Genomic DNA, 22,233 nt, shown 5'->3' on the forward strand with positions numbered 1-22,233 from the left:
TACGCTGTCATTGTAAAGGATGCAAGGAAGTAATTTAGCTTTCATCTTGGAAATGGTGTGGTTAAGTGAGTAAGACTTGAAACACCACTCTGTCTAGGATGTCCGGATGTGTTGGCATGAACTTCCTAGCTGCTTTCCTGACTCGTAGTGAAGCCTAGGGATATCTGCTGGAAAACAAACCTCACAATGGGTGTCTGCAGATTGTCACCACTAGCTTTGGGTACTGTAGTGACCTTTAGCTCTGGAAAAAAACATGGGTGTTTAAAAAGTTCACCACGGCTTCAAAATGCATTGTCAAAAGGTTTTGAGGCCAGACATTTTGAAAAACAGTCTCAGACTGTCATGAGTCATAAATAATTACATGAAACATTGTTTCTGATGACTTCTTTTGTTGGTCAGCCGTCAAAAAGATGATAGGTGTTCCTACTGCTAAAGTGTGAGCCCAGACGAGAATTACCTGTCAAATAAGCATTGGTTTGTATTACAATCATATAAAAGTAAGCATGTTTGTATTCTTGATTTATTTAGTATTTTATGCTTTGTGATATTTTCTCTTGAAATCATTACATATGTGTGTATATATTAACATATAAATGAAAAGTTTTTCTGAACCTTGGAGAGTGTTTGACAGTCTTTAACTTGTGTCCATGAAAATACTGTTGTTTAGTGTTTTCCATCCATAATTCTCAGCTTGTTTGAAAAAACAAGGGAGGCGCCATTGTCATATTGCAGAAAGAGGTTAAATACTCCATGTCTTTGTGAAGCGTTTCATAGCCGTGAGTAACTGAATCACTGTAGTCGAGTGTTCTGCATTTGGGAGATTGGTTAAAATCCTCATTTAATGTCTGTCATGCTGCGTTCTCACTGTATTTCTCTGCTACCGTTGACATTCCATGCACTTACAGGATTTGATCCCGCACAGAGCAGGCCCCGAGAACTAAAACTTGCAAGCATAACAGTTCATCTGGTAACACCGAGAATGCCGCATGATCAACGACACTTTCTATTTTGTGATAAGAATAATTACTGAAGTAGAAAGCAAATTCAGTAGCTAAGTCTCACTTTCTGTGTCTCCTTGGTGCACCTGGGCTCCCCTCCTACTCCTGCTGTCCCCTTCGGTTGATAGAAGGTCGCATGGAAGATGTGACGCAGGACGGCTCGGTATGGAAGAGTGTTTGACGTCCCTTTTGTCGAGGCGCTGCCTTCCCTTGCATTTATACTCCATTACTGCCCAGGAAGCTGACATACCTCCGCACTGCACCATGCCGTAACTTGCAGGCTCAGCACTGATAATAACATGCAACTAAGCAGACAATTTGTATCCCTCAGCTTTTGTGGTAGATAAGCTAATACTGGCCACTAAGTAGAGTGCTGTGTCTGATTCTAAGCTACACATTTTTTGAATTTCAGCAGCTGGTAAAATATTTTCATTGCATTATTATAGATAACCCCTAGCTGAAGAATGCGAACCCGATGCCTTTTTGCTGCTTTTAGCGTCTGCGTCACTTGTCCCTTGCAGACACAGTGCTGTAAGGCTGGAATGAGCAACTCTGGATTAGAAACTTAATACCTGTCAGGAGCAGAGTACCAAGAAACGTTTCAGCTGTTAAATCTGGAACAGACTCAGTGGAAACCATGGAAAATAGCAGCAACGTTTTAGGCCTCGGAAGGCTTAGATCCAGATTTAAAGACATGTCTCAGTTGGCACTTTAAAGAAAGCATTAGTTATGCAGTTACGCTTGGATTTGCCTCCCACCTCTGGTTTTATTTTTATGTAAAATTGTGAAAACGTGCTGATGCACAGCGTTTGTAGTTCTCTGCAAATGCTTTGCGTTAGCTTTTATGGTTAAGATTGTTGCTGTGTAAAATGTTAGATGCAGAAAAAGGTGGTCAGTATTTCTGTTTTTTCTTTTCCTCTCTCAAATTCAACGATCCTCAATACTGATGCAGAGGACATTTGGCTGAAGAATGCTCGCAGGCATGGGCTGGCAGAAGTAATGTTTGTAATGCAAGGAATATATCCAGAATGCCACATTGCCGTGACGGGAGCGTGAGCTCAGCAGACAGCTTTCTGCTGCGCTGTGTATCACTGACCTGTGTGACCAACCTTTGGCAAGACACAGTGCTTTGAATGCCTCTGCTCAGGTACAGATTTACCTGGAGGAGTCTGAGGACTTTGTCTCTTTCCTCCCCCCCCCGTTGGCAGTGCACGCTGCAGCGTGCCTGTTGTGGCGTACAGCGGTGCCTGTTCACCTCTCGTCTCCGTCCTGTAGCTATGATGAGTCTTGCCACAATGCTGTTCCCTCTGCATCTTGGTGCATTTTATAAAGATTGAGGAATGAAGCACTACGGCATGTAGGGGAAGTGATGCAGCAGCCACTATTCATGTGGAGAAACTGAAGAAAGGACAGCCGAAGTGAGTTGTGGGTGATGCAAGAGTTAGGAGCAGGCTTCCATTTCCAGTTACCCGGTGTTTTGTCTTACCCTTACTTCTTCATACCTAATTATCTCCATTCTGTGACATGAAGGTGATAGCACTGCAAACTGCTTTGACATCTGCAGAGCACAAGCAGAAGAACACTTCATTCGGTAACTCTTAGGCAGACGCCTGCTTAAGGAAATCGGAGGAGGTGCCCTTAGGTGCAGAGCAGCTTGCGGAAGGGTTCTGGTGGAGTCCTTGCCACAGCACAGGCCCTGGTTCTCTTTAGGAGCTTAGCCTTCCTATCAGCTTTGGGGTGCTAAGAGTTTGCTGTAATTTCAGACCTCTACAGCCAGAAGGGAGGAGTGTTATCATGCCCATTTCTCCACCAGTAATTGCCATCTGAAAGCAGGCAGCGGTGGCAGCAGTGCATGGTGTTTTGTTGAAGTATTGAATGCCAGCTTGAAGTCACCTTAAAAATAATCTTTTAACTGTAGAATCAGTATAATAATGCCTATGCTAAAATGTAAACAGTAGGATGACAGGCTAGAGTACCAGCTCCTAGCTGGTGTGGTATGCTGCTACTCAGTGTGAAATCTGAAATGAAGCACGGGCTAGCATAGGGCTGGCACCCTCTGCTTCCCCCGAGGATGCAGCAGCGTGTGTTCAAGCTGTGGCGGAGAAGAAGCTGTGCCTGGCTGAGGAGGAGGATAAAGTACACATATGGTTTGACGGTACAGCTAATCCGACCTAGTGACTAGCTATCGCCAAGGGGGGCGGCTGTGCTTTACAGCCCTGACTAGTGTCTCTCCCCCTCCCATCCCTTTGCTGCTAGTGGTACACGTCTGACCCTGCAGTGGCCTGATTCAGGGAGCTGAGTGGCAGGAAAGTTTCCCTGCGTATTGCAGGGCTAATTTTCCACTGATTTTGCTTCCTGAACTGCCTCCTGAGACATCAGACAGGTCTTGGTGCTAACACAAGACAGTGTGATGGGAACACATAGCAAGTGAGGGGGAGTAGAAATGTCCTTTTACGCAGCAGCTGGCTGTTAGATTGTATTATCTGTACTCTCTGACGGCATCCTGAGTCTTCATAACAGCAAATGCCACAAATCCCTTCATGGGAATTATAGGTGTGATAGATACTGCAGTAGGAGATAATAAAATCTGTTTTCTGGTTTTGGTTTTCTTAGGAAAACCAGTGGGAAACATGTTCACGTGTATTTAATATAGCAACTGTTAGACTAGAGGATAAATATAGAGATAAATCAGTTTATGAACCTTAGCACTGACAAATAGTTGTGAAAGCCTTTAGTCTCTCATGTTCTCAGTTTCCCATCTCACATGGTGAAGACTGTTAATGCTTAGATAGCATTCAGGCTGGCGAGGCGTGCTGGAGGGGCTGTGTAGCTAGCTAGGTAGCTAGCAGCAGTCTGTGTAAAAGTAGAGAAAGATTTCTTCACAAAGCTTTGGCACTTAGTATGAAAGCCCTTTGTTTTAGAAGGGCCAGATGTGCTACGTTTGACTTCTGATGAACTATTCACAAATAATCTTTTCAGTGGCTTTTGGTCTTCGCTAGGGATAGAGAGAAAAGCTGCCGGAACTTCATTTTTTATGCTTAGATGCTTCCTCCTTTTCCAGCCACTTCCCCGTACTGGAATATCTTGATGATTTTGCAGCAACTATTTCCATTCCAATGAAGAAACATGTCAGCAGGAATCTAATTTAATTTTTATGACATATGCTGGATCATTTGAACCTACAATCCAGGTTTTGTTGGAACAAGAACTTGAAATGGCATACAAGAAACTTTAAAAAATCCTTCCTTTCACATCACAGTATGATTGTAGAGTCATAATTTCACCCGGTTTATCTCTGTCAGTGACATTTATAAAGAACAGTTTCACAGTGGGATAGCCAGCAGCGTCTTTTCATACCTGAAGCATCACTAGAAAATAGCTAAGAGATCTGATGCCAGATTGTATATTTTTACGCTATAGGATTCATTTGATTGTTTATAGAAGCTGCTGTCTATAATTACAGCACACATGAGACAGAAGGAAAACCTGAAAACCTATCGGGGGCTGCTATGAAGAAATGCACAAATTATTTGTAAATTCCCTCTTCCTTCTCAAATCATAGAGAAACTGCTCTCTCTTATGTGTCAAGAATGAGGGGGAGGCTATGTTTCACTAATGTCAAAAAGTGACCACTCCCAGACAGCATCCAGTTAACAACAACCTGAGGGTCTGTGCCATCTCATCTCTTGTACCACCGTTTCTGTATATTTTCTCTCATCATCACTATCCTTGATGGAGTCTCAGCTTGGTAAGTTCTGCACCGATATGTAAGAAGGTATTATCACTGCTCTGAGGAGCCTACATTCTGTGAGGAAAAAAGGGAATCTGCCACCATCTGCCTTTCTTTTTTGGTTGTTGTTGGGTAATCTCTTAATCCATTTTTTGATCAAAATCTTGCAGGTGGTACATGCCAAATAGCCTTTTTGCAGAGGTTGCATGGGGAATTGTTTGTCAAGTAACTGTATCGGGAAGAATTTTCCATGTGTGGGGGAATGTGCAAGGAAAGGCATGACAACACTTCTGTGCTGATTCCTGTTATTCACTGGTGGATCAAGTAGAGTGGATTTAGAGTATATTTGATTTTATCAGTCATTAAAAACTAAGTAGCTTTGTTAGCTAATGTTTCAGTTAAAGATCAAAATATCTGCAGACTACCTCTCATATATGCTGTATGCCATTATGTTCTTTAATATATGCCTTTTCTCAGTAGTCTTTTGAGTCCACTTAATGAACTATGTTGTCACCCTGTGTAACTGTTGATATTGTAAAGTCCTAATCCAACAAACACATGTATGGTTAGCTTCATTCCTGAGCAGGGACTTGTGAAGGAAAGCCAGCCATCTAGCTAAGATTTTGTGTGATAGGGGCCAAGGCTCATTATGTTTCTCTGAAAATGCAGGATCCATCTTGGCACTTTATATGACCATACTGCAAATGCAATACAATCAGGATATCAATATTTAAAATATAAAAGAAAGTCAGAAGTGAAAGATGGCAAATCTTTTTCATCATGATACCATCAAAATAAGAGGAATTACCTAGGGTCACCCACACATTGGTGCTATGTGGGTGCCTGTTCAAAAGAAGTTTGGCCAACCTGCCTTAAGGGATGTTGATATCAAGAAAGAGCCAAGCATATAAAAAACAAGTATCAAAATATATCAATATATCAAAAAGTATCACATTTGCACAAACTGACACCCTGGCTAGGACTCTCAGTATGCAGAAAAAGGATGAGACCTGGAACCCAGACAGAACTGCTGTTGCTCTCCTGCACCTTCAACTTTTCCAGAAGTTTAGTCTAGAGTTAAAACATGTTTATTAAGCACTGCTGGGATGGTTGCATCCATCCATCCATCCATCCATCCATCCATCCAGCTTATGCTGGCTTACGTATTGCAAAATTAATCGCATTGAGTTAATAGCACACTTTAACTGCTTCAGCATTATTTCAATTAGATTTCACACTAGTAAGCTGATGGTCTTGTGACACAACAGAGGGCTCGCCATTTCCACACGGATGCTGTGTGCACAGTGGAGGGGGAGTTCAGTCTTGATAAACTTGTACTATAAAAAGAAAGAGTTTACTTGCTGGGAAGTGGAGGGCCTATGTTCTTAATCCAACACCCTTCAGCTATCATGGAAAATACTGGAAGGAAAAAAAAGTCAAACGAAAAACCTGATATTCTTTATTTTTATTATAATTTTAACAACATGAGTAAATTGAAATCTGTAAGCAAAGCAATTACATGAGGAGGGTCTAATAAAGTTGTTCAAGCTACAACCTACTTCGATTGTTGAATCAAACTGAATAAAGCAGGCTGCTTTGATGGGTTTTTAGCTTTCATGAACATAATTGGCAGTGACATCTTCTTTTGCTTTAATTGCAATGGTCTTCTGTGGGCTGGGAGTTTCATAATCAGCTGAAAGTGAAAAAAAAAAAAATTGGTCACTACTACAAATAGGAAAATTGCTGAACCAAGTACTATCCTCAGTTCAGCTGGTGAAATCTCATCAACTTCAGCAGGATCTGATTCTAAAAAAATTCCTCCCTAACCTGAGCAGAAGAGCAAGTCAAAATCTGTGGATCAGATTCTCAGAGGTTCCATGACTAATGGTGTTTAAGGATCTTAAAAAAGCCCAACCAAGCAACCCAACCACTGTAAAGGCGTTTACAGGTTATTCCCAGAGGACAAATGTTAAGAGTCTGAACTATGTTTCTTCACAAAAAGTACAGTCAGTGGGCCAGATTCTGTCCTTGGACTTTGGGGGGAACTTGTGTGCTTAGAAAGGGGGCTTCCCCAGGATCACAGCTTTAATATTTGGATTATATAGGGGAAGGAGGAGGGAAGGCAGAATGTACCCAAGGCAAGAAACAACAACACAGCTGCTTTGCAGCCATTACTGTAGTGCCCAGATGCTGTAGTATCTTTTTAATCTCACATCTCAAATCTTCAGGGAAGTGAAACTCATAGACCTACTGCCGTATTCCTAAATCTCATCCTTCTGCAGCAGGGATGGAAACCACCCATCTCCAATACATCAGGAATCTCTGCACGACTGGATTTGGGGTGTTCTTCCCCTTTGGTGGCTTCTCCAAACCTCACCATCTACCACCCAGCCTTATGAAACACGAGAACCACCCTAGTCCTCCTGCTTCCAGCAACCTCACAACCCCTTCCCAGGGAGCACATGTTCTCCATCCTTGTGGCACACTTGCTTTTAAGGACAAGTACCTGCTTTGTTCTCCATCCAGAAGGCAGTGATATGCAGCAATGTCTTTCTCCAGCTGTTGTTTGCTGATCAGCAGATTGTCACGATCCCGCTGTTGCTGCTCGGTTTCTACTTTGATTTCTCCCATCTCTGCCTCCAGCTTGGAAATGACAGAGCCTAGGTTCTGCAGTTCGATATCGTGCCAGTGCTTGGCGTCGTATAAAGAGTTCTCCAGACCCCTCTTCTGTAAGGGCAGGACAGCAGACGTGAAACCAGTCAGTTTTCATATGCTTCACAGTGATTTTTTATTCAGGTTTGGCCAATATCTCTATTGAATATGCTTAACTGGAGATGTAATATTTTGAGAATTCCTTTCTTTAGATACTTTGAAAAATGTGTATTATCATTACAAAGGTTGAACTACGTTGGTTACAAGGCGCAGATGTTCTTCACATTGTCAAGTACTACCCACCCAGCAATCTCAGCGAAATTATTATTGGGTATGAAGACACTGAAGATTGAAATTTGGGGCCTGGTTGTCAAATGTGGTACACTTAGTGCACCACGTCAATCAAGAAAAGCCCAGAAATGCCTGGCATCTCTGGAAACAGTATCTGCTGGAAAACGGGATTTATTCGTAAGTCTGCATCCCAAGACGGGAATGTTTTCCTCAGAAGGCATGTGGAATTCGCATGGAATGTACCCATTGAAAACCCAACGTTACTTACCAAGGTTCTCAAAGATTCGGTTTCTGCTTGCAAGCTCTGTATTTTGCAGGCGGTTTCATGGAACTCCGTCCTGAGGCACTCCACCAGCTCTTCCTCCTGCGTTCGCACAGCAGCCATCGTTTCAGCCTGTTGCTGATAAAAGGTTGCGACTGTCGTCACAGCCTACTCAAATTATGTTTTAGTTTCCTTACATACCAAGCTGACAGTTAATATTTTCACAGTTTGTGGCAATTCTGACTTTAAGTTTGATTCTTGTATATTAAATCCCTTGGTTGAACAATTCTGGATACTTCTTAGTGTCAAAATTATCATATTTTTTATGCATTTACTGTAAAATGGCTTATACATATAAGTGTATACATTTTATCTATGTCAACAAAAGCTGTTCAGCATTCATACTAGTACGTTTAAAATTACCTATAAAAAGAAAATGTTGCTGTAATTCTTCATTTTGTAGCTATACTATAATATTTTTTTTTAAAGTTAGGTGTTTTCAGTTAGTCTGTTGCATTTCAGAAGTATTCACACCTTGTTTTTTCACATAGGATTCTATGAGTCAGACAGCAAGTCATATCACAGGTCAGAAAAATAATTTCTGTTAATTGAATTAGGATATTCTTAGGCAATTTCATGCTCTTGTTGCTTGTGGGTTTTTATATGTGTCTAGTTCAGGCTCCTTGAAAATAGGTGAAGGAAAAGGTACCTTAGTAAAAATAAAATTTCTATACTTTTTAATGAGGGCTGAGATCAAGGTTTTCAATCCAGAGCTCTGGGCTCTCTAGCAAATACAATTCTTCCGTCAAAACCTACATTTCTTCTGGTTGATGCTAAAGTTAAACTATGCAAAATACTTCCATTCCACTCTGAAAATTCATCTTTACCCTGTCCTGCTTTTCTGATTATGCATTCTTTTATTTTAAAAGTAAGATCAAATTTAAAAAAAATCTGGGACCATGCACCAGAAATAATTTTTATAATTTTTTTTGGTACCATCATGTGAACCCCACACCTTGATCATTGTGAATGAAATAATCTCAGGTGCAAAAGGTCATTTAAGCAGCAGTTAAGTCTCAAACAGAACTTAGGATTTATGAACCTGTGTTGCAGAGGGCTGAATTTCAATCCAAGCACCAAAACTGTCCTTTCCAGCAAATTGCACAGAGCCTGTATTTTCCAGAAATACTTTACAGGAGCTTGTGCTTCAGAGAGACATAATCCCACCTCACTAGTCCTGGTGACCTCAGCCTAGTGATCACGGACCTGCCACTCTGGAGTAATTTTTGTCTCCTAAGTTGTGTTGAGAGTGTAGTCTGCACGTTATTATGGTACAAGGACTATAAATGCCTCTTGTTAAAGAAGTACATAGGGCAGTGAGGGTGCCTTTGCATCTATATTTATAGCCTACACCCATTACCTGAAGCCTGGCATCTCTTATTCACATTTACCCTGCTGGTGGCCCAAATGCTACCTATAAATCCAACTTGTCCTCACCACAGGTAAGGTTGAAACTTCTTCCAGAGTTACCCTAAGCTGTCATGGCTACCTGACCTTAGTGATGTGAATGATAGAACAGGCAGATGGAGTAGATGGAGGTGGCCACATCAGGCCCTAAATACTGAGGATGACACAGGAAGTCAGCACACACTGAATAAGCTTTAAAGCTTTTGGTACATACAAGGTTTCCCCATCCTCCTTACAGGATTACCAACTGAGTTGCCCCAAGAGTCCATGTGGAGGGTGCTGCTGGGCATGACACTTGGCCTCAGCTTTGGGGTTCCTTCTGTAGAGAAGCGCAGACGTAGTCTTTTTGCCCTCTTCACTAGGCAATTCGTGTTTTCTGGGGGCTCTGCTCTTCCTATTCCTGAGATGCTCCACAAGGGAAGGGCTATACCGAATTGTGGTGCCCACAAACAACTGGATTAATGGAGGGAGAGGATGAAATCATCCCCCTAAATCTTTATCATTTTGGTGCTTGAGTTTCCTAGGGATGTGTGGATTTCAAGCATGTCTATACAGTTCTGAGCCAGGCATTGTGCAAGAGTGCAGAATCTCTCATTAGTTTGTTTTTCATGGAGTCAAGATAATTAAAGGATGATTTGGGATAGAACACCAACATCCAGGGTCTGATCAGCATGATATCTTCAGAAGGAAAGAGACTTTGATAAGCTCTTAAGAGTTCTGGGAATGTGTTAGCAAAGTAGCAAAGGGGAGGGGGGGCGAAACAATTGACATAATTCACAAGATTTTTCAAAACCTTTTACAAGATCTAGTGTAGGGGATGACAGAGGAAGTTGTGTAATCGTGCTCAGGGCAGAGCATTGCCATGGATCAACAGCTGGTCAAGAGACAGGACATGAAGAGGAGGATTAAGGTCTAGTTCCATTATGACAGAAGTTTAACAGCTTGATGCCTCAAGGTTTACTACCTTGGGGATGAATCATGAACTAGAAGGATTTATGAATGGCAGAAAGCAATATAGATCAGCAATGAGCAGGGGTGGATGTGTGGAATCAAACTACATGAATGAACAGCACCACATCATTAAGTAAAGCATGTTTGGGGGAAAATATTAAGCAGCTTGCATGCCTTACAAGGGTTTAAATCACTTGTGTCAATTCAGGGAAAGGTTTTGAGCGTTATGGACAAAAAAATGCAGAGCTCAAACCAATGGACTGGAGTTTTGAGGTTACTTAGTCATCTAAAAAAATCCCATGTAAAACCCTGTTAGGCATGCATATAAATTTGTATGTTTTGGTGTCTAAATACCCATGGAAAATCTAGCCAAGATTGCAAGTCTAGTCAGAAGACAAAGCAAATGAGGCAAGGGAATTGGTCAGAAAATAACAAAAGTACTGCCCTGACACCTAAGTCAGTGCTAGGACACCATTTGAAATACCTTGGTCTCAACTGGTCACAGCTACGCCAAAGAGTGGGTGCAGAGAAAGGAAATTAAAGTGTTAGAGACCAAGGAAAACTCACAAAGAGAGATTGAAGAAAACAGTAATGAAGAGCAAAGGAGAGGAGGAAACTGCTCTCTCTCTTGTGATGTCACAAAAGAACAAGGACAAATTTTTCACGGTGTGGATAACCAAATGGTGCAACTTAGCCACATAAGATAAGTCCACAAGTTTAGTTGGAAAAAGGGCTGGACATAATTAGCAGAACTCTTGTCGTCTGTATAAATAGTAATAATCTGAATAGATCTATATGAGAAACAAAACCGTGTAAGATACAAAACTGCATCATCTGGGTTTAATGAGAGGTATATTTGGGGACAAAAAACCCTAGAATGTCATACCAGAACCTGCTCTGAACTGAAAGTGATCTTTTCAGAAATCTGTGATATTCTGATTCTTCCTCCCATTAAAAAATCAAACCAAAACAGGAACAACTTAAACTAAGATGGCTTAGTAGCGATGCGTTAGGTGTTTCTCTGCAGCGTCTGGTGTTGGCCACAATCAAAGACACAATAGTGGGATCCAATGATCAGTCTAGTATGAGCTGGCAGTTTTCTCCTCAAATGATACCTCTCTGCAGTTGAAAGACCAGATATTGAAGGTATGAAAGAAACGGGAAGAAAGAAGTTGTGAGGGTGTGTTTGTACAGGAGGAGGAGGAGGAACAGGAACAAGCATGACAGGAAAGTGGGGACACTGAAGAATTTGGTGCCATCAGAGTAATGCTCATTTTGCTGAAACCCAGCAGTGGGCCAGGAAAAGATTTTCTGGGAAAAGCTTAGGAGGCTACTGAGGATGCTCTGGCTTTTCAGGGCTGCATATGCTTTGTATGGATCACTCTCTGGGCTCATGTAGTTTTTTACTGTGTCACTGACTTCCTTTGGGCTGTACAAGCTGAAAATCAGGCCCCCGCAGACTAACCTTATGAAAACTTTGCTTAGTAACAGTCTGGCTTGCTCATAAACTTGATGGGATCTCTGGGATAAACTTCTCTGGTTGGCTTCTTGTACATTTCCTAGCACCTTTGGTATCACTGTTGTCACAGGATTTTTCTTCTTTATTTTGAAAATAAACACCTACTCAGAGCTTGCATATATCTTTGCAAACATATATCTTGCTTTTCTTCTTGCAGTTTGGCTTCACTACCCTCTACTCCTCTGATAGCATCTCTGTACCATGGAACGGGGGGGGTATGTTTTTGCTAAATATTTCTATAGCACAGCTGTAGTTACGATTTGGTGTGCCATGATCTGCTGTAATAGCCAGCTCAGAATGAGATGGCTTCTAAAATACAGGATTGTGCACTGAACTTAATGCTTCAGCTCTGCAAAAATACTTATTTTAGCCAGCCACTTTGGAAAATGAGTGATCCTTTATGACAGAGAAAAAGCTGCATTAAAAGGCTGTTTCAGACTCAGCATCAGGAGAGAACTTTTAAAGGGAATGGCTATTATCACTTTTCATTTCTAAGTTAATATCCAATTTTCCCACCACTGCCAAAGGAAACAATTTCAAGGAGAAACCCACAAGGAGTCTGTAGCTGTATAATTAGTGTAGAGCAATGTATTTTGCCCTTTCGATTTATAGACCCCTGTAAATTGTTCAGTGGAGGAATGGCCCTAGTAAGAAGGGTAACGGCTGTGGCTTATCCAACTGATTAAGTTTGTTTTTCTCAGCCAACATTTCAGAGCCCTTAGAAGTCTCCCACAAATACCTGTGATATCGGCAGGGTCTCTTCCGCCTCTACCTACCTCTCTGCATCCCAAGAAAGTCACTGATATTTATGAGTGTATTTTCCAATGGACTTGGACCAAAATCCTTTAGATTTTTACCATCTTTTTTGTTTCAAGAAAAAAACAAACACTCAGCCCTCAAAGTTACTGTAGAGTATTAGACAGATTTTGTGTTTGCTTCAAATCCCTTAATGTTGGAGTGAGCTACAGAGCGCTTACCTTGGTACGGAGCAGGGCACCTGTCTCAGCACGATTCTTTTCAATGTCTCTCTCCCAGTGGATTCTGATTTTTTCCAGTATGTCGTCCAGGCCACTTCCCAGGGGAACATCAAGTTCTTCCAGCTGAGATCCAGCAAGCTGCTTGTATAACACCTTCACATCCTTGAACAAAAATAACAGACATAAAAGAAGGTGAACTGGACAATTGAATAGTAGCTTCGGCGGGGCTCAAGGAAGAGCTCTTTTGGTTCCACAGAGAGAGTAATTAAATTTGGTCCTGAAAGGTGTCTCTACATGAATGATCTAGTGCACTGGAGGGTTTCTTTTTCAGGTGTGGATTTGCCTTGCTTGTGCATGGGGAGTCTTGCTGGAGTTCCCCTTGGTGGAAGGAGACTGAAGCCCTGCACCAGGGCACTGCCTGGAGCAGCCCTCTCACAGTGGCAAGTTTCTCCAGCAGTCAGAGCTTGACATACACAGATGCTGCACACCCAGGACCACAACTACATTGCACTATGCAATAACATAGACATGCATCTACTGGGAGATACAACAAGTTGTGCAAAACAACAGGAGCTCTACAGCCTTGCAGCTTGTGTGAGCCATGTGTGCTTTTATGCATGTGCACGTTAGATGAAGAGCACTCTCCTCTGGGACAGCATTCTGTTCTTTCTTTACATATAAGTGCTCCAAAAACATGTAAGCAGGAGAAAATTAGTGTGTCTAGAATTGCATGCTTAAAGGTAGCACATCAGTTGTACACCGAGTTCAGGAACACAAGAATAAATGAGATTTGCACATGTATCTGAACTATCTGGCACCACAATCCTTTTACATCAATCTGTTTATATGTGCTATTGACATAAGCAAAAAAAACGTGGTGTAAAAGCATCTGGGAATTGTGTTTGTAGGCAGTGGCCCCTGACAGTGACAGTACTGGAAAAAAAGGATGGGCAGGTATACGTGAATTATGAACCTGCAAGAATGAAAGCCTCAAAATGTGCCCACTCCAAGTGCACAAAAGCTTCAAAAGGACTTGACATGGATTTCCTAGTGGGGGCACTGGAGGAAAGAAAGGTTTGAATTAGTTCAGGAAAGTCCTTGGGACTTTATTGTGCCAGAGCTCAGCTGGAGTAATTGCAGTAGTTGCTTCCAGCCTTTATTCTGTGACTTCTCTTGAGCAGCTTCCCCTGGTGCCGCTGCCATGGGAAAACCAGGTCTGTGCTGGGGTGGTTCTGTGAATGCTCAGATACTCCCAATGGGTAAAGAAAGGAGCATCCTTCCACCCTGCAAGGGCTCCTCGCTGGCTAAATGCAGAGCGAGAGGAGCTGTTAGAAAGCTGTTATTCTTGCTATGCCATATATACGGGCAGAGAACAGCATCGGTCCAAATTTTCTGGTTTCACAGCAATCATTGCAGTCCACGGAGGTTTAAAGGGGATCTTGTGTATTTCTATCAATTTTCTGTTTTCCTTCTTATCTAAAACAACTTCCATCTTTCTCATGCCATGCAGTGGTGCTGAAGCCACTGATTATTTTCTGCAAAATGCCAGCCTTGGGATTAGACCCATGAAAGTAGGGAGGGGATGAAGCAACCTCATCTTGGCAACCCAAGTTTCCATATGCCTGCCAATGTTGCTGAAATCTTGTGGTTGGAGAAATAACCTGTAAGAAATGTAAGGTAGGATAGTGCCTCGCTTCCGTGAGCCATCTCAATTCAAGCTCTCTTTTACTTTTGAGGCATCAGCACAATTGCTTGCTGTCCCTTACATGGGATTAGTAGTAGCTCCACATTTGAGCCCCCATCAGTAAAGATGCTGATTTGGGTCCGATCCTGAAACCCCTGCTGAAGGGAATAAACCACCTTCATGCAAATAGTGAAGGTGAATGTAATGAGTAAGTGGAAAAGTATTGCGAAACTGGGTAATAATGGGCTTCCCTTCCAGCTGCCTGTCCCTGTGACTTGCTTCAGTGGTGCGTTGCTCAGGGGAGACTCGGTTTTGGGAACTGAGCAGCTTGCTAAGCCAAGGAGGAGTTTTTCAGAAGAGCCCAGTTAAAGCTCCGTGTTGGTGCAGCAGGACCAGAGCTTGTTCCCTGCACAGGCATTTTCTCTTTACATCTCTGGCTGAGAATCAGACCTTACTGTTGAGATGTCCACATATGTGGCTGTGCAACCCTGTGACCGTCACGTGGTGCCTAGCAAGAAATGATGACATCTCTTCCATGTCATATTTATCAGATGAGAAAGAGTTAAAACTTAAATGTAAGTAATTTGATCATGCCTCGGAGGTTAGTGCTTTAAGTTAACAGAGAAGAGAGAAATAGAAGCAGGTTTCAGGAGAATCCCCCCACCCAGACATGGCAGGCGGAGCTTTTTAGTGCTTGCTTTGCACTAGATGTATGATACCAACCAAATGAAACAGGCACACATTGGCTTTGCAGTGGCCTGAGTCTAGACTTACGTCTTCGTGATTCTTTGACAGCAAAGTTAGTTCTTCTTTCATGCTCTCTTTCTGACTCTCCAGATCCATTTTAGTTAAATGAGCATCATCAATCACTTTATACAGGGAATTAATTTCATCTTCCACTGCCTTTCTGAATGGCTGCTCATTTTCGTACCTGCAGAGAAAAAAAAACCCAAACCTTAATACAGCACAGCTCAGCAAGAAAATTCTGCTTTTTTTTTAAATGACACCATTTGTGCTAATTAGCTCATGTGTCCCAGACAGAGGCACAGAAACACAGAACATATACTTCGCTCTCACCTTGTCTTGCTATACTTGAATTTAACTGCCTGAAATACCCTGCCTGAAATACCCTGTCATTAACTCAAAGCGTAATAAAACAGGCCAAGTTAGGAGTCTGCGCTATGGTGGTTATCAGCCTGATAGAATTCCTGAATAAGCACGGAGAGGCATGTGGTCTCTTGCTAGATCTGGTTTTTATATACAGCATGACTATGGGTGGCTTTTTCTCTGTTTGCTTGGCTATAAAATGAGAATAATTGCTCATTCATCTACACAAAAACTTTTCAGAGCTATGGTTAAAGAAAACACGCGCACATCAAGCATTACTTTTACTAATGAACATGCTGATGGAAGTCTGATCTATGTTCCAGGGTCCTAGCCCATCCTTAAGACCAAATCCTAGTAGTATCAAAATAAATAGGAAATTTGAGCTGTTGGCTTGTCAACTAGCATTGCTGTTAAAGCACATGGCTAGTTTCTAAACCGTGGCTGCAATGGTAGGGAAAATTGTGACAGGCAGTTGCTATTCTACAGCGCTGCTTGCTGCATCACTCTTGTTTGTACCTTTTCATTTTAGGCTTTCCATTGAAAATGTGGCTGGGTTGGGTGGCAAATCTCCTTGGGTGGGAGGCTTTTGTGTCAAACCCATCCAACCTGGGGACCTGGTGGCCAGGGAGGTTAGACAGGGGGGTTGGCAGGTTAGACAGGAACCAGCTTCATAAACAAGACCTGCACTCTGCCCCTTGAGAGCCACCTTCGTTGCTGGGAGTTCAACAGCCTGGGAAAGAGGCAGCTGATCCCAGTGAGAATTAGGAGCTTTTACTCTGCTGTGGATTGATTTGACATTGTTTTTGTTATGTAGACTGCTTGTCCAAGTCAGCTGACATTTTTAAAACATATTTTTTATAACTACTTAAAATATGAGTGTAGCTTGCTGGATGTAAAGCCACAAAATGGGTAGCTCAGAGTTGTACCTTTCTGAAATAAAAGGCAAACATAGGAACATGATTAACCCATGTTTTGATATGATTAAATAAAATAATACCAGGGAGAGACAGAAGTTTAAGGGATGATAAAAATCATAGGAAATAAAAATCAATTATTTTGAAATACAGTTTGTGTGTCAGATATTGCAAAAGCTATTTGTAAATGAACAAGTCCATTACAAATAAAAGCTAGAAGGATCATCAGGCCTTCTGAGTAAAATTTAAAGAGCTTCATGGAATGAATATTAGGCTTTGCAAATAGGAAGATGTTAAAAAAGTAGTTTGTCAGTATTTAAGATCTTCTTTTACTACTCATTTCTCTCAGTAAAGACAAGGAAAATCAGTGCAGCCCATTTCTGTTTTCTTATCTAATGTTTCCACACTGACGTTTGTAGTGGTACAGTTTTTGCTTTTCAGCTGCTGCAGTAGAATGATTTTTACTTCCAAAACCACTTGTGTGGCACTGCAAATTGAAACTAATAATCACATGAATGTTTGCCTTTATAAAATGTCAACCCAAATTTGAATGAATACTGACCTCTTAGTAAGAGATCAATGTCTGTATATCAAAGAATAGCTTAAGTAATTTTGCTAGTGCACATTTTTGTTACTATAAATCTTCAAAATCTTCCAAAATAATGTCAGCATCATAATTATTTTGCTGTTATAAAACCCCTCCCAAGTCAGGTGGTTGAATATTCAACTTAAAAGAACGAACCCATTCTATTCACTAAGCATTACTCCCCTATAGAGTAAGCGCTTGCCAAGGCAACGTTTCAAAGGAAGTGGCCAGCTAGGTGCCACCACAAGACTACCTGTCTTTAAAATCTTCAGCACAGGCTTGAATGTTCTCGGTGTGCAGCATAAGACGAGCATTTTCAAGGACTGCTTCGCTCACCTAGAAGAAAGAGACAACAGAGCTCAAGCAATGAAGAGCTTCAGCACATTAGCTCCTTGCACTGTACATGTACCTTAAGCAGATGTATAGCTTTGATTCTGAAAATAATTCTTTAGCCTAGGGCTGTTCAAGTGACTCATTCCAGATAATTTAATCAATTAATTTTGTACATACAAATTCACAAATTCTCTGCAAATAGGCTGCACTTTGTCATCAAACTGTTCATTGCTCCTAAGCATTCATCTTCTTGTGGAAACATATTTATTCTGATTGTCAGCTGGTCGCAAGGGGTAAAATTCATTACTGTGCACAAGGTATGTTCATCATTTAAGTCCCACATATTTTCTAGATACAGTTTAAGTAGCACTTATGCAGTTCCTATTCTACTTCCCATATCAGCAGTCCTCTTCAGGGTTGTCCTCTTCAGTGAGCCAAGGAATACTTGTTGCTCATGCTGCCTGTGAGCCATCCTCAGCTCCCAGAGTGTTGTTTTTCTTCTCTGATGGGATCATGTAAGCTCTTGCAATACATATGAGACCTGAGGAGCAGGCAGTCTTCAAAGATTATTGCACCGAATGTGAAATTCCTTGGAAAGATTGTGCAAATAAGATTGTGGTATCATTGCTATGGCTCTGGGGGGTATCTTTAATACCCAGGAGGTACTTGAGGGGTAAGCAAACCAGAAAGGGTTGTGACATAGCAGCCCGTTGTGATTCAAGAGGGTTATACAAAATAATGAAAAGGTAAAAAGGACCACTGCCTGCCATGGAGTCGCACGTGCACTGAGCTATGGAGGTGACCGAAGACATGCTGAATTTGGTACCAGGATTACAGCAATCATCTCTGCAAATAACTATCTGGGGGCTCCAGCCATCCCATGGTCCATGCCATCACTCTGGAGGAGCTAAACTGAACATCTCTTTGGTCTTTTTCAGGAGATACGCATGGAGATTTGCAGTTGAAAATAAACCACCACATGAATAAGAGCAGCTTTTTAAGTGGGCCAGGAGAGTTCTTGAAGCAGAAATCTTTCTTAGATAATTAAGTCTGCAACAAAATGAGATAGATTGCAAATTCCCCGAAGCATTCTGCTCACACAAGGTGAAACAGGCCATGCAATGTGGAGACATCAAGGCTGCGTCCAGACAAGTTATCTCAAGTATTGCAAGTGGGATTGTTGCCTTAGTATGGTCCTACCTGCTGTTTGGCTTGCTGCTTGATGATGGGGTGGAGGTGGACATGCAAGGCTGAAGTATTTCTACGTGGTAATTAACATTCATCCTCATGAAAAATGGCTTACTGCTCTAAATGTCTTACAAATTCTTGGACAAACAAATATGAAATATGTGAAGGCATCTGACAAGGAGAGATCTGGAGGAATAACCTATTCCCCGCACTGAGAGGTCCATAATGGATCACGAAGTTAAAAGCACTCTACATTTTTTAAATTTGAGGAGGCATGAGAATTAAAATGAGTGCTTTGCTTAATTCTCACCTACTGTTAGGAACAAAAAGAGAAGGTGGCTGTGTCTGGAAGCCTGGGGCTGGAGCTCTGTTCCTGCCAGCTCCAGCTTGGCTTGACTTCCAAAGGAAACAGACCTCATGCCATTGCACGGGCAGACAATTTTTCTTTAATAACTGTGGGATTTCTTGGCCAATTCCAACCGGTATGATAGAGGGACAGGCCATCTCAGGGACATGCAGTTCCAACATGTTTCATGAAAATAGCATCTAGGCAGAGGAGACGAGTCCCATGAACACTGCCACTGGGCAAAAAAGCCCCAGTTTAGGCATGAGAAAATTAGAGAGCGCAGCGAACGCGCAGGAGTCAGAGATGTTACAAAAGCCACAGGCGTGGGCAAAGAGATGGTATCTCAGGGCATACCAGCCAGCCCCGCCATGCAGCACACAAGTACAGGAGACCTTTATGTGCTCTCTTGCACACAGAACTGGCTCTTCTTCATCATTCAACCCCTTGTTTCCTTCTCCCTGCTTCTTTCCAACGCTGCTTTACCAGCACTGGCCTAACTCCCCAGCCCTCGGGTCGTCCCTTCTGCGGCATTTCAGAGTGGCTGGGCAGAGCCGGGACTTTGGGGCCATGCTGCTGTGCTGTCCTCAGGTCCGCTTGCAGGACCTGAGTTTCTCCTGAAAGATGGAGAAAAGACATTTAGTTTTTACAAGGCAGCAGCATGGAGGTAGAGGCAGTTCTTCGACCCAAGCTCTGATTTTTTTTTTTCCTCCTAACATTTAGAAAATTTACTCTTGGCCTCATTGGAATCTTCTTTATCTTTTCTTTTCTTTTCTTTTCTTTTTTCTTTTCTTTTCTTTTCTTTTCTTTTCTTCTTTTCTTTTCTTTTCTTTTCTTTTCCTTTTCCTTTTTTTCCCTTATTTTTTTTCTTTCTTTTTTGCTACAGAAATTATTGCATTTTGTCTTCCTGCCAACTCGTACATGTATGTATCATCAGAGAAGCTTTTATTTTTTCTCCTGACTCAAATCAGGGAGCAGAAATGCTGCCCCGTGATTTGCCCTGCCCTGTCAAAACAAGTCCATTTGCCTCTGGCAGTGAGCCCCCACAGTTACAATATCTGACCTAAAGTCTGATGAAAATGAATGTCTTTGAAGGAATTGGGAACATCCCATGAGCAAAAGTAACATTAAATCCTGTGAGCTGCACAGTGCCACTCAGAGGTATGTTAATGGCTAAGTTTAGAGGCTGAATCCAGTGTAAAATGGCTTTTGGGCTGCAATGAAAGCAGGAGCAGTGAGTAGCTGGTGATTTGCCACTGCCTGGATTTCTGCCTCTATACGTAGACAAGCTGTTTTTTAAAAATGCTTTTCAGTAGTAATCTTGTGGTTTTATTGGGACATTGGAGGTGACTTCTTACCTGCCCCACAGTGGATATCTTTACCAGAACCCTGGTGCCATACTCCTGAGGACTCAGACAATACCTGACTCCCCTCTTCATAGACTGGTGGCTAATGCCAAATATTCAGTGAGAAAGTGCAAGGCTTTCCAAAACTGCACACAAACCTGACCTATGCCGTGTAAGCAAAAATGGTATAAAAAAAAAGTCTAATGTTTGGAAGGCTTCAGGAATGAGCGTTGTAGTGGGAGCCAGCAGGCATTAGCCTTTCAGCCCTCCTGGAAATCAGCTGTGTACACTTTAAATCCGACAGTGAACCTGAAGGATAAATAATTACACAGTAGTTTCTATGTAGAAACCAGGTTTCCTGAAAAATTATCCCTGATTTGCATGAACTGTGAAAGCCCTTTTCTAGGCTTGAGGAGATGAGATGTAAGACTTCCATCTAGTGGCTCTTTGGTTTGACTTAATTCTCTAATAATCAACAGCTGGATGCAAACACGCAGCATTAGTGAGACAGATTCATAGCCACTTTGCTGACACACGTACTAAAACGCATGATGCAGCAGTTTAGGAAACACCCTTCTTTGTGTCCATTGCAAATGAGAGGGCTTGCAATGCTGCAAGCACTTGGACATTGCCTCCTCCTCTTGTACAGTAGAAGGCAATGCTGTCCTGCCTTGCAGGGCTTCTGGGAGGCTTAGTTCACTCATGCTCATGTGGCATTTAAATGGCCAAGATGGGAAGTGTTATCAAAATGCAAATATTATTACTAATAACAGTTCTTTTAAGTCATGTATTGTCTTTCAACACTCACATCTGTGATGCACATACACCTTTTGAACATGATTTTTTTTCAGCTCTTGAATTAACACTGAATATTTGTGGTATAAAACATATTAACTAGAAAGCAGCAACAATTTTCTTTGATTTCACTGTGATTTTATGGACATGAAAACACAATTTTAATTTTTAGCAAAAAAAATCTTATCAAAATCTGCATCAATGTACTGGCCCATTTACTGGGTTATGACTGGCAAGAAGGAAAACCAATTGCTTCAAGGGAGTTTGCAGACTCTGGCCTTGATAAAGGGTGATATGGTGCAGACACTTATGAGTAGAACTTATCCCTGGTGGCTGGCAACTTCTGATGTTTAACAGAGATCTGACCAAGTTTGGAATTACAAGATTTACTACTCCTTTCAAATTCTTAGCTATGCTTTATTGATAGCTTTGTATACTTTTGCTATTCTTACAAATGCCTGATCTCTTTCTGAATGCTGCTGAATTCATGGCCTCAGGTGTGGCCTGTGATAATGAATCTCATGGTTTAATTATTCATGTAATGGAAAATTATCTGGCTTTTAAGTTCAATTCAGTTAAAGCAAATGGTGCCTCCATGGAGAACGATCAGAAGACGCTGGTCTAGTCTTTCCTTCTGCACACAGAAAGAAATGGTAGATATCAGCCCATTGCCTCCAACACATTGTAATTCACAGCTAAATCAGGCTAAAATCATACAACCCAGTGCCTGCTGCTCAGATGCCAAGCAGTAATCTCGTAACACTTTCAGTCATGCTTTCCATGTTGAACCCCTTCTCAGAACCTGAAGGAGGAAAACCCAAAGGCAACAAGAGTGGCATTTGTTGCATTGCCTTGGGAAAGGTAATACCTGGAGAGAGGCTGGGAAGATTGATGGGTCCTTTACTGATTCCTGCTGCATCCAAGAAAAGACGACTTCATTTATACATCAAATATTTTATAAGTAAACAGGACTGCATCAAAAAACGTCTCGTTCTCAAAGCAGGAGATGCCTCCTAAAGAAATGATCTGTAAAAACTATAACGTTGCCTAAGCACAAGGAGAAACCCACCCCCCCCACCCCCCACCCACA

The 22,233-nt window shown here is 41.9% G+C and overlaps 1 protein-coding gene across 1 annotated transcript in view; it reads right to left on the bottom strand.

Annotated features, from left to right (window-relative positions):
- Positions 1-6,171: 6,171 nt before the first annotated feature.
- BFSP2 (beaded filament structural protein 2) overlaps positions 6,172-22,233 on the bottom strand; it is a 20,993-nt gene continuing 4,931 nt past the window's right edge. The window contains exons 2-7 of the mRNA XM_009280366.1: positions 17,392-17,474; positions 15,306-15,462; positions 12,848-13,009; positions 7,940-8,071; positions 7,235-7,455; positions 6,172-6,421 (exon numbers count right to left, since the gene is read on the bottom strand). Of these exons, the coding sequence (XP_009278641.1) occupies positions 6,418-6,421; positions 7,235-7,455; positions 7,940-8,071; positions 12,848-13,009; positions 15,306-15,462; positions 17,392-17,474 (759 nt within the window). The 3' untranslated portion in view covers positions 6,172-6,417. The remainder of the gene's footprint in view (positions 6,422-7,234; positions 7,456-7,939; positions 8,072-12,847; positions 13,010-15,305; positions 15,463-17,391; positions 17,475-22,233) is intronic.

Source organism: Aptenodytes forsteri, unplaced genomic scaffold (assembly GCF_000699145.1).
Source record: "Aptenodytes forsteri isolate BGI_AS27 unplaced genomic scaffold, ASM69914v1 Scaffold523, whole genome shotgun sequence".
Taxonomy (NCBI): domain Eukaryota; kingdom Metazoa; phylum Chordata; class Aves; order Sphenisciformes; family Spheniscidae; genus Aptenodytes; species Aptenodytes forsteri.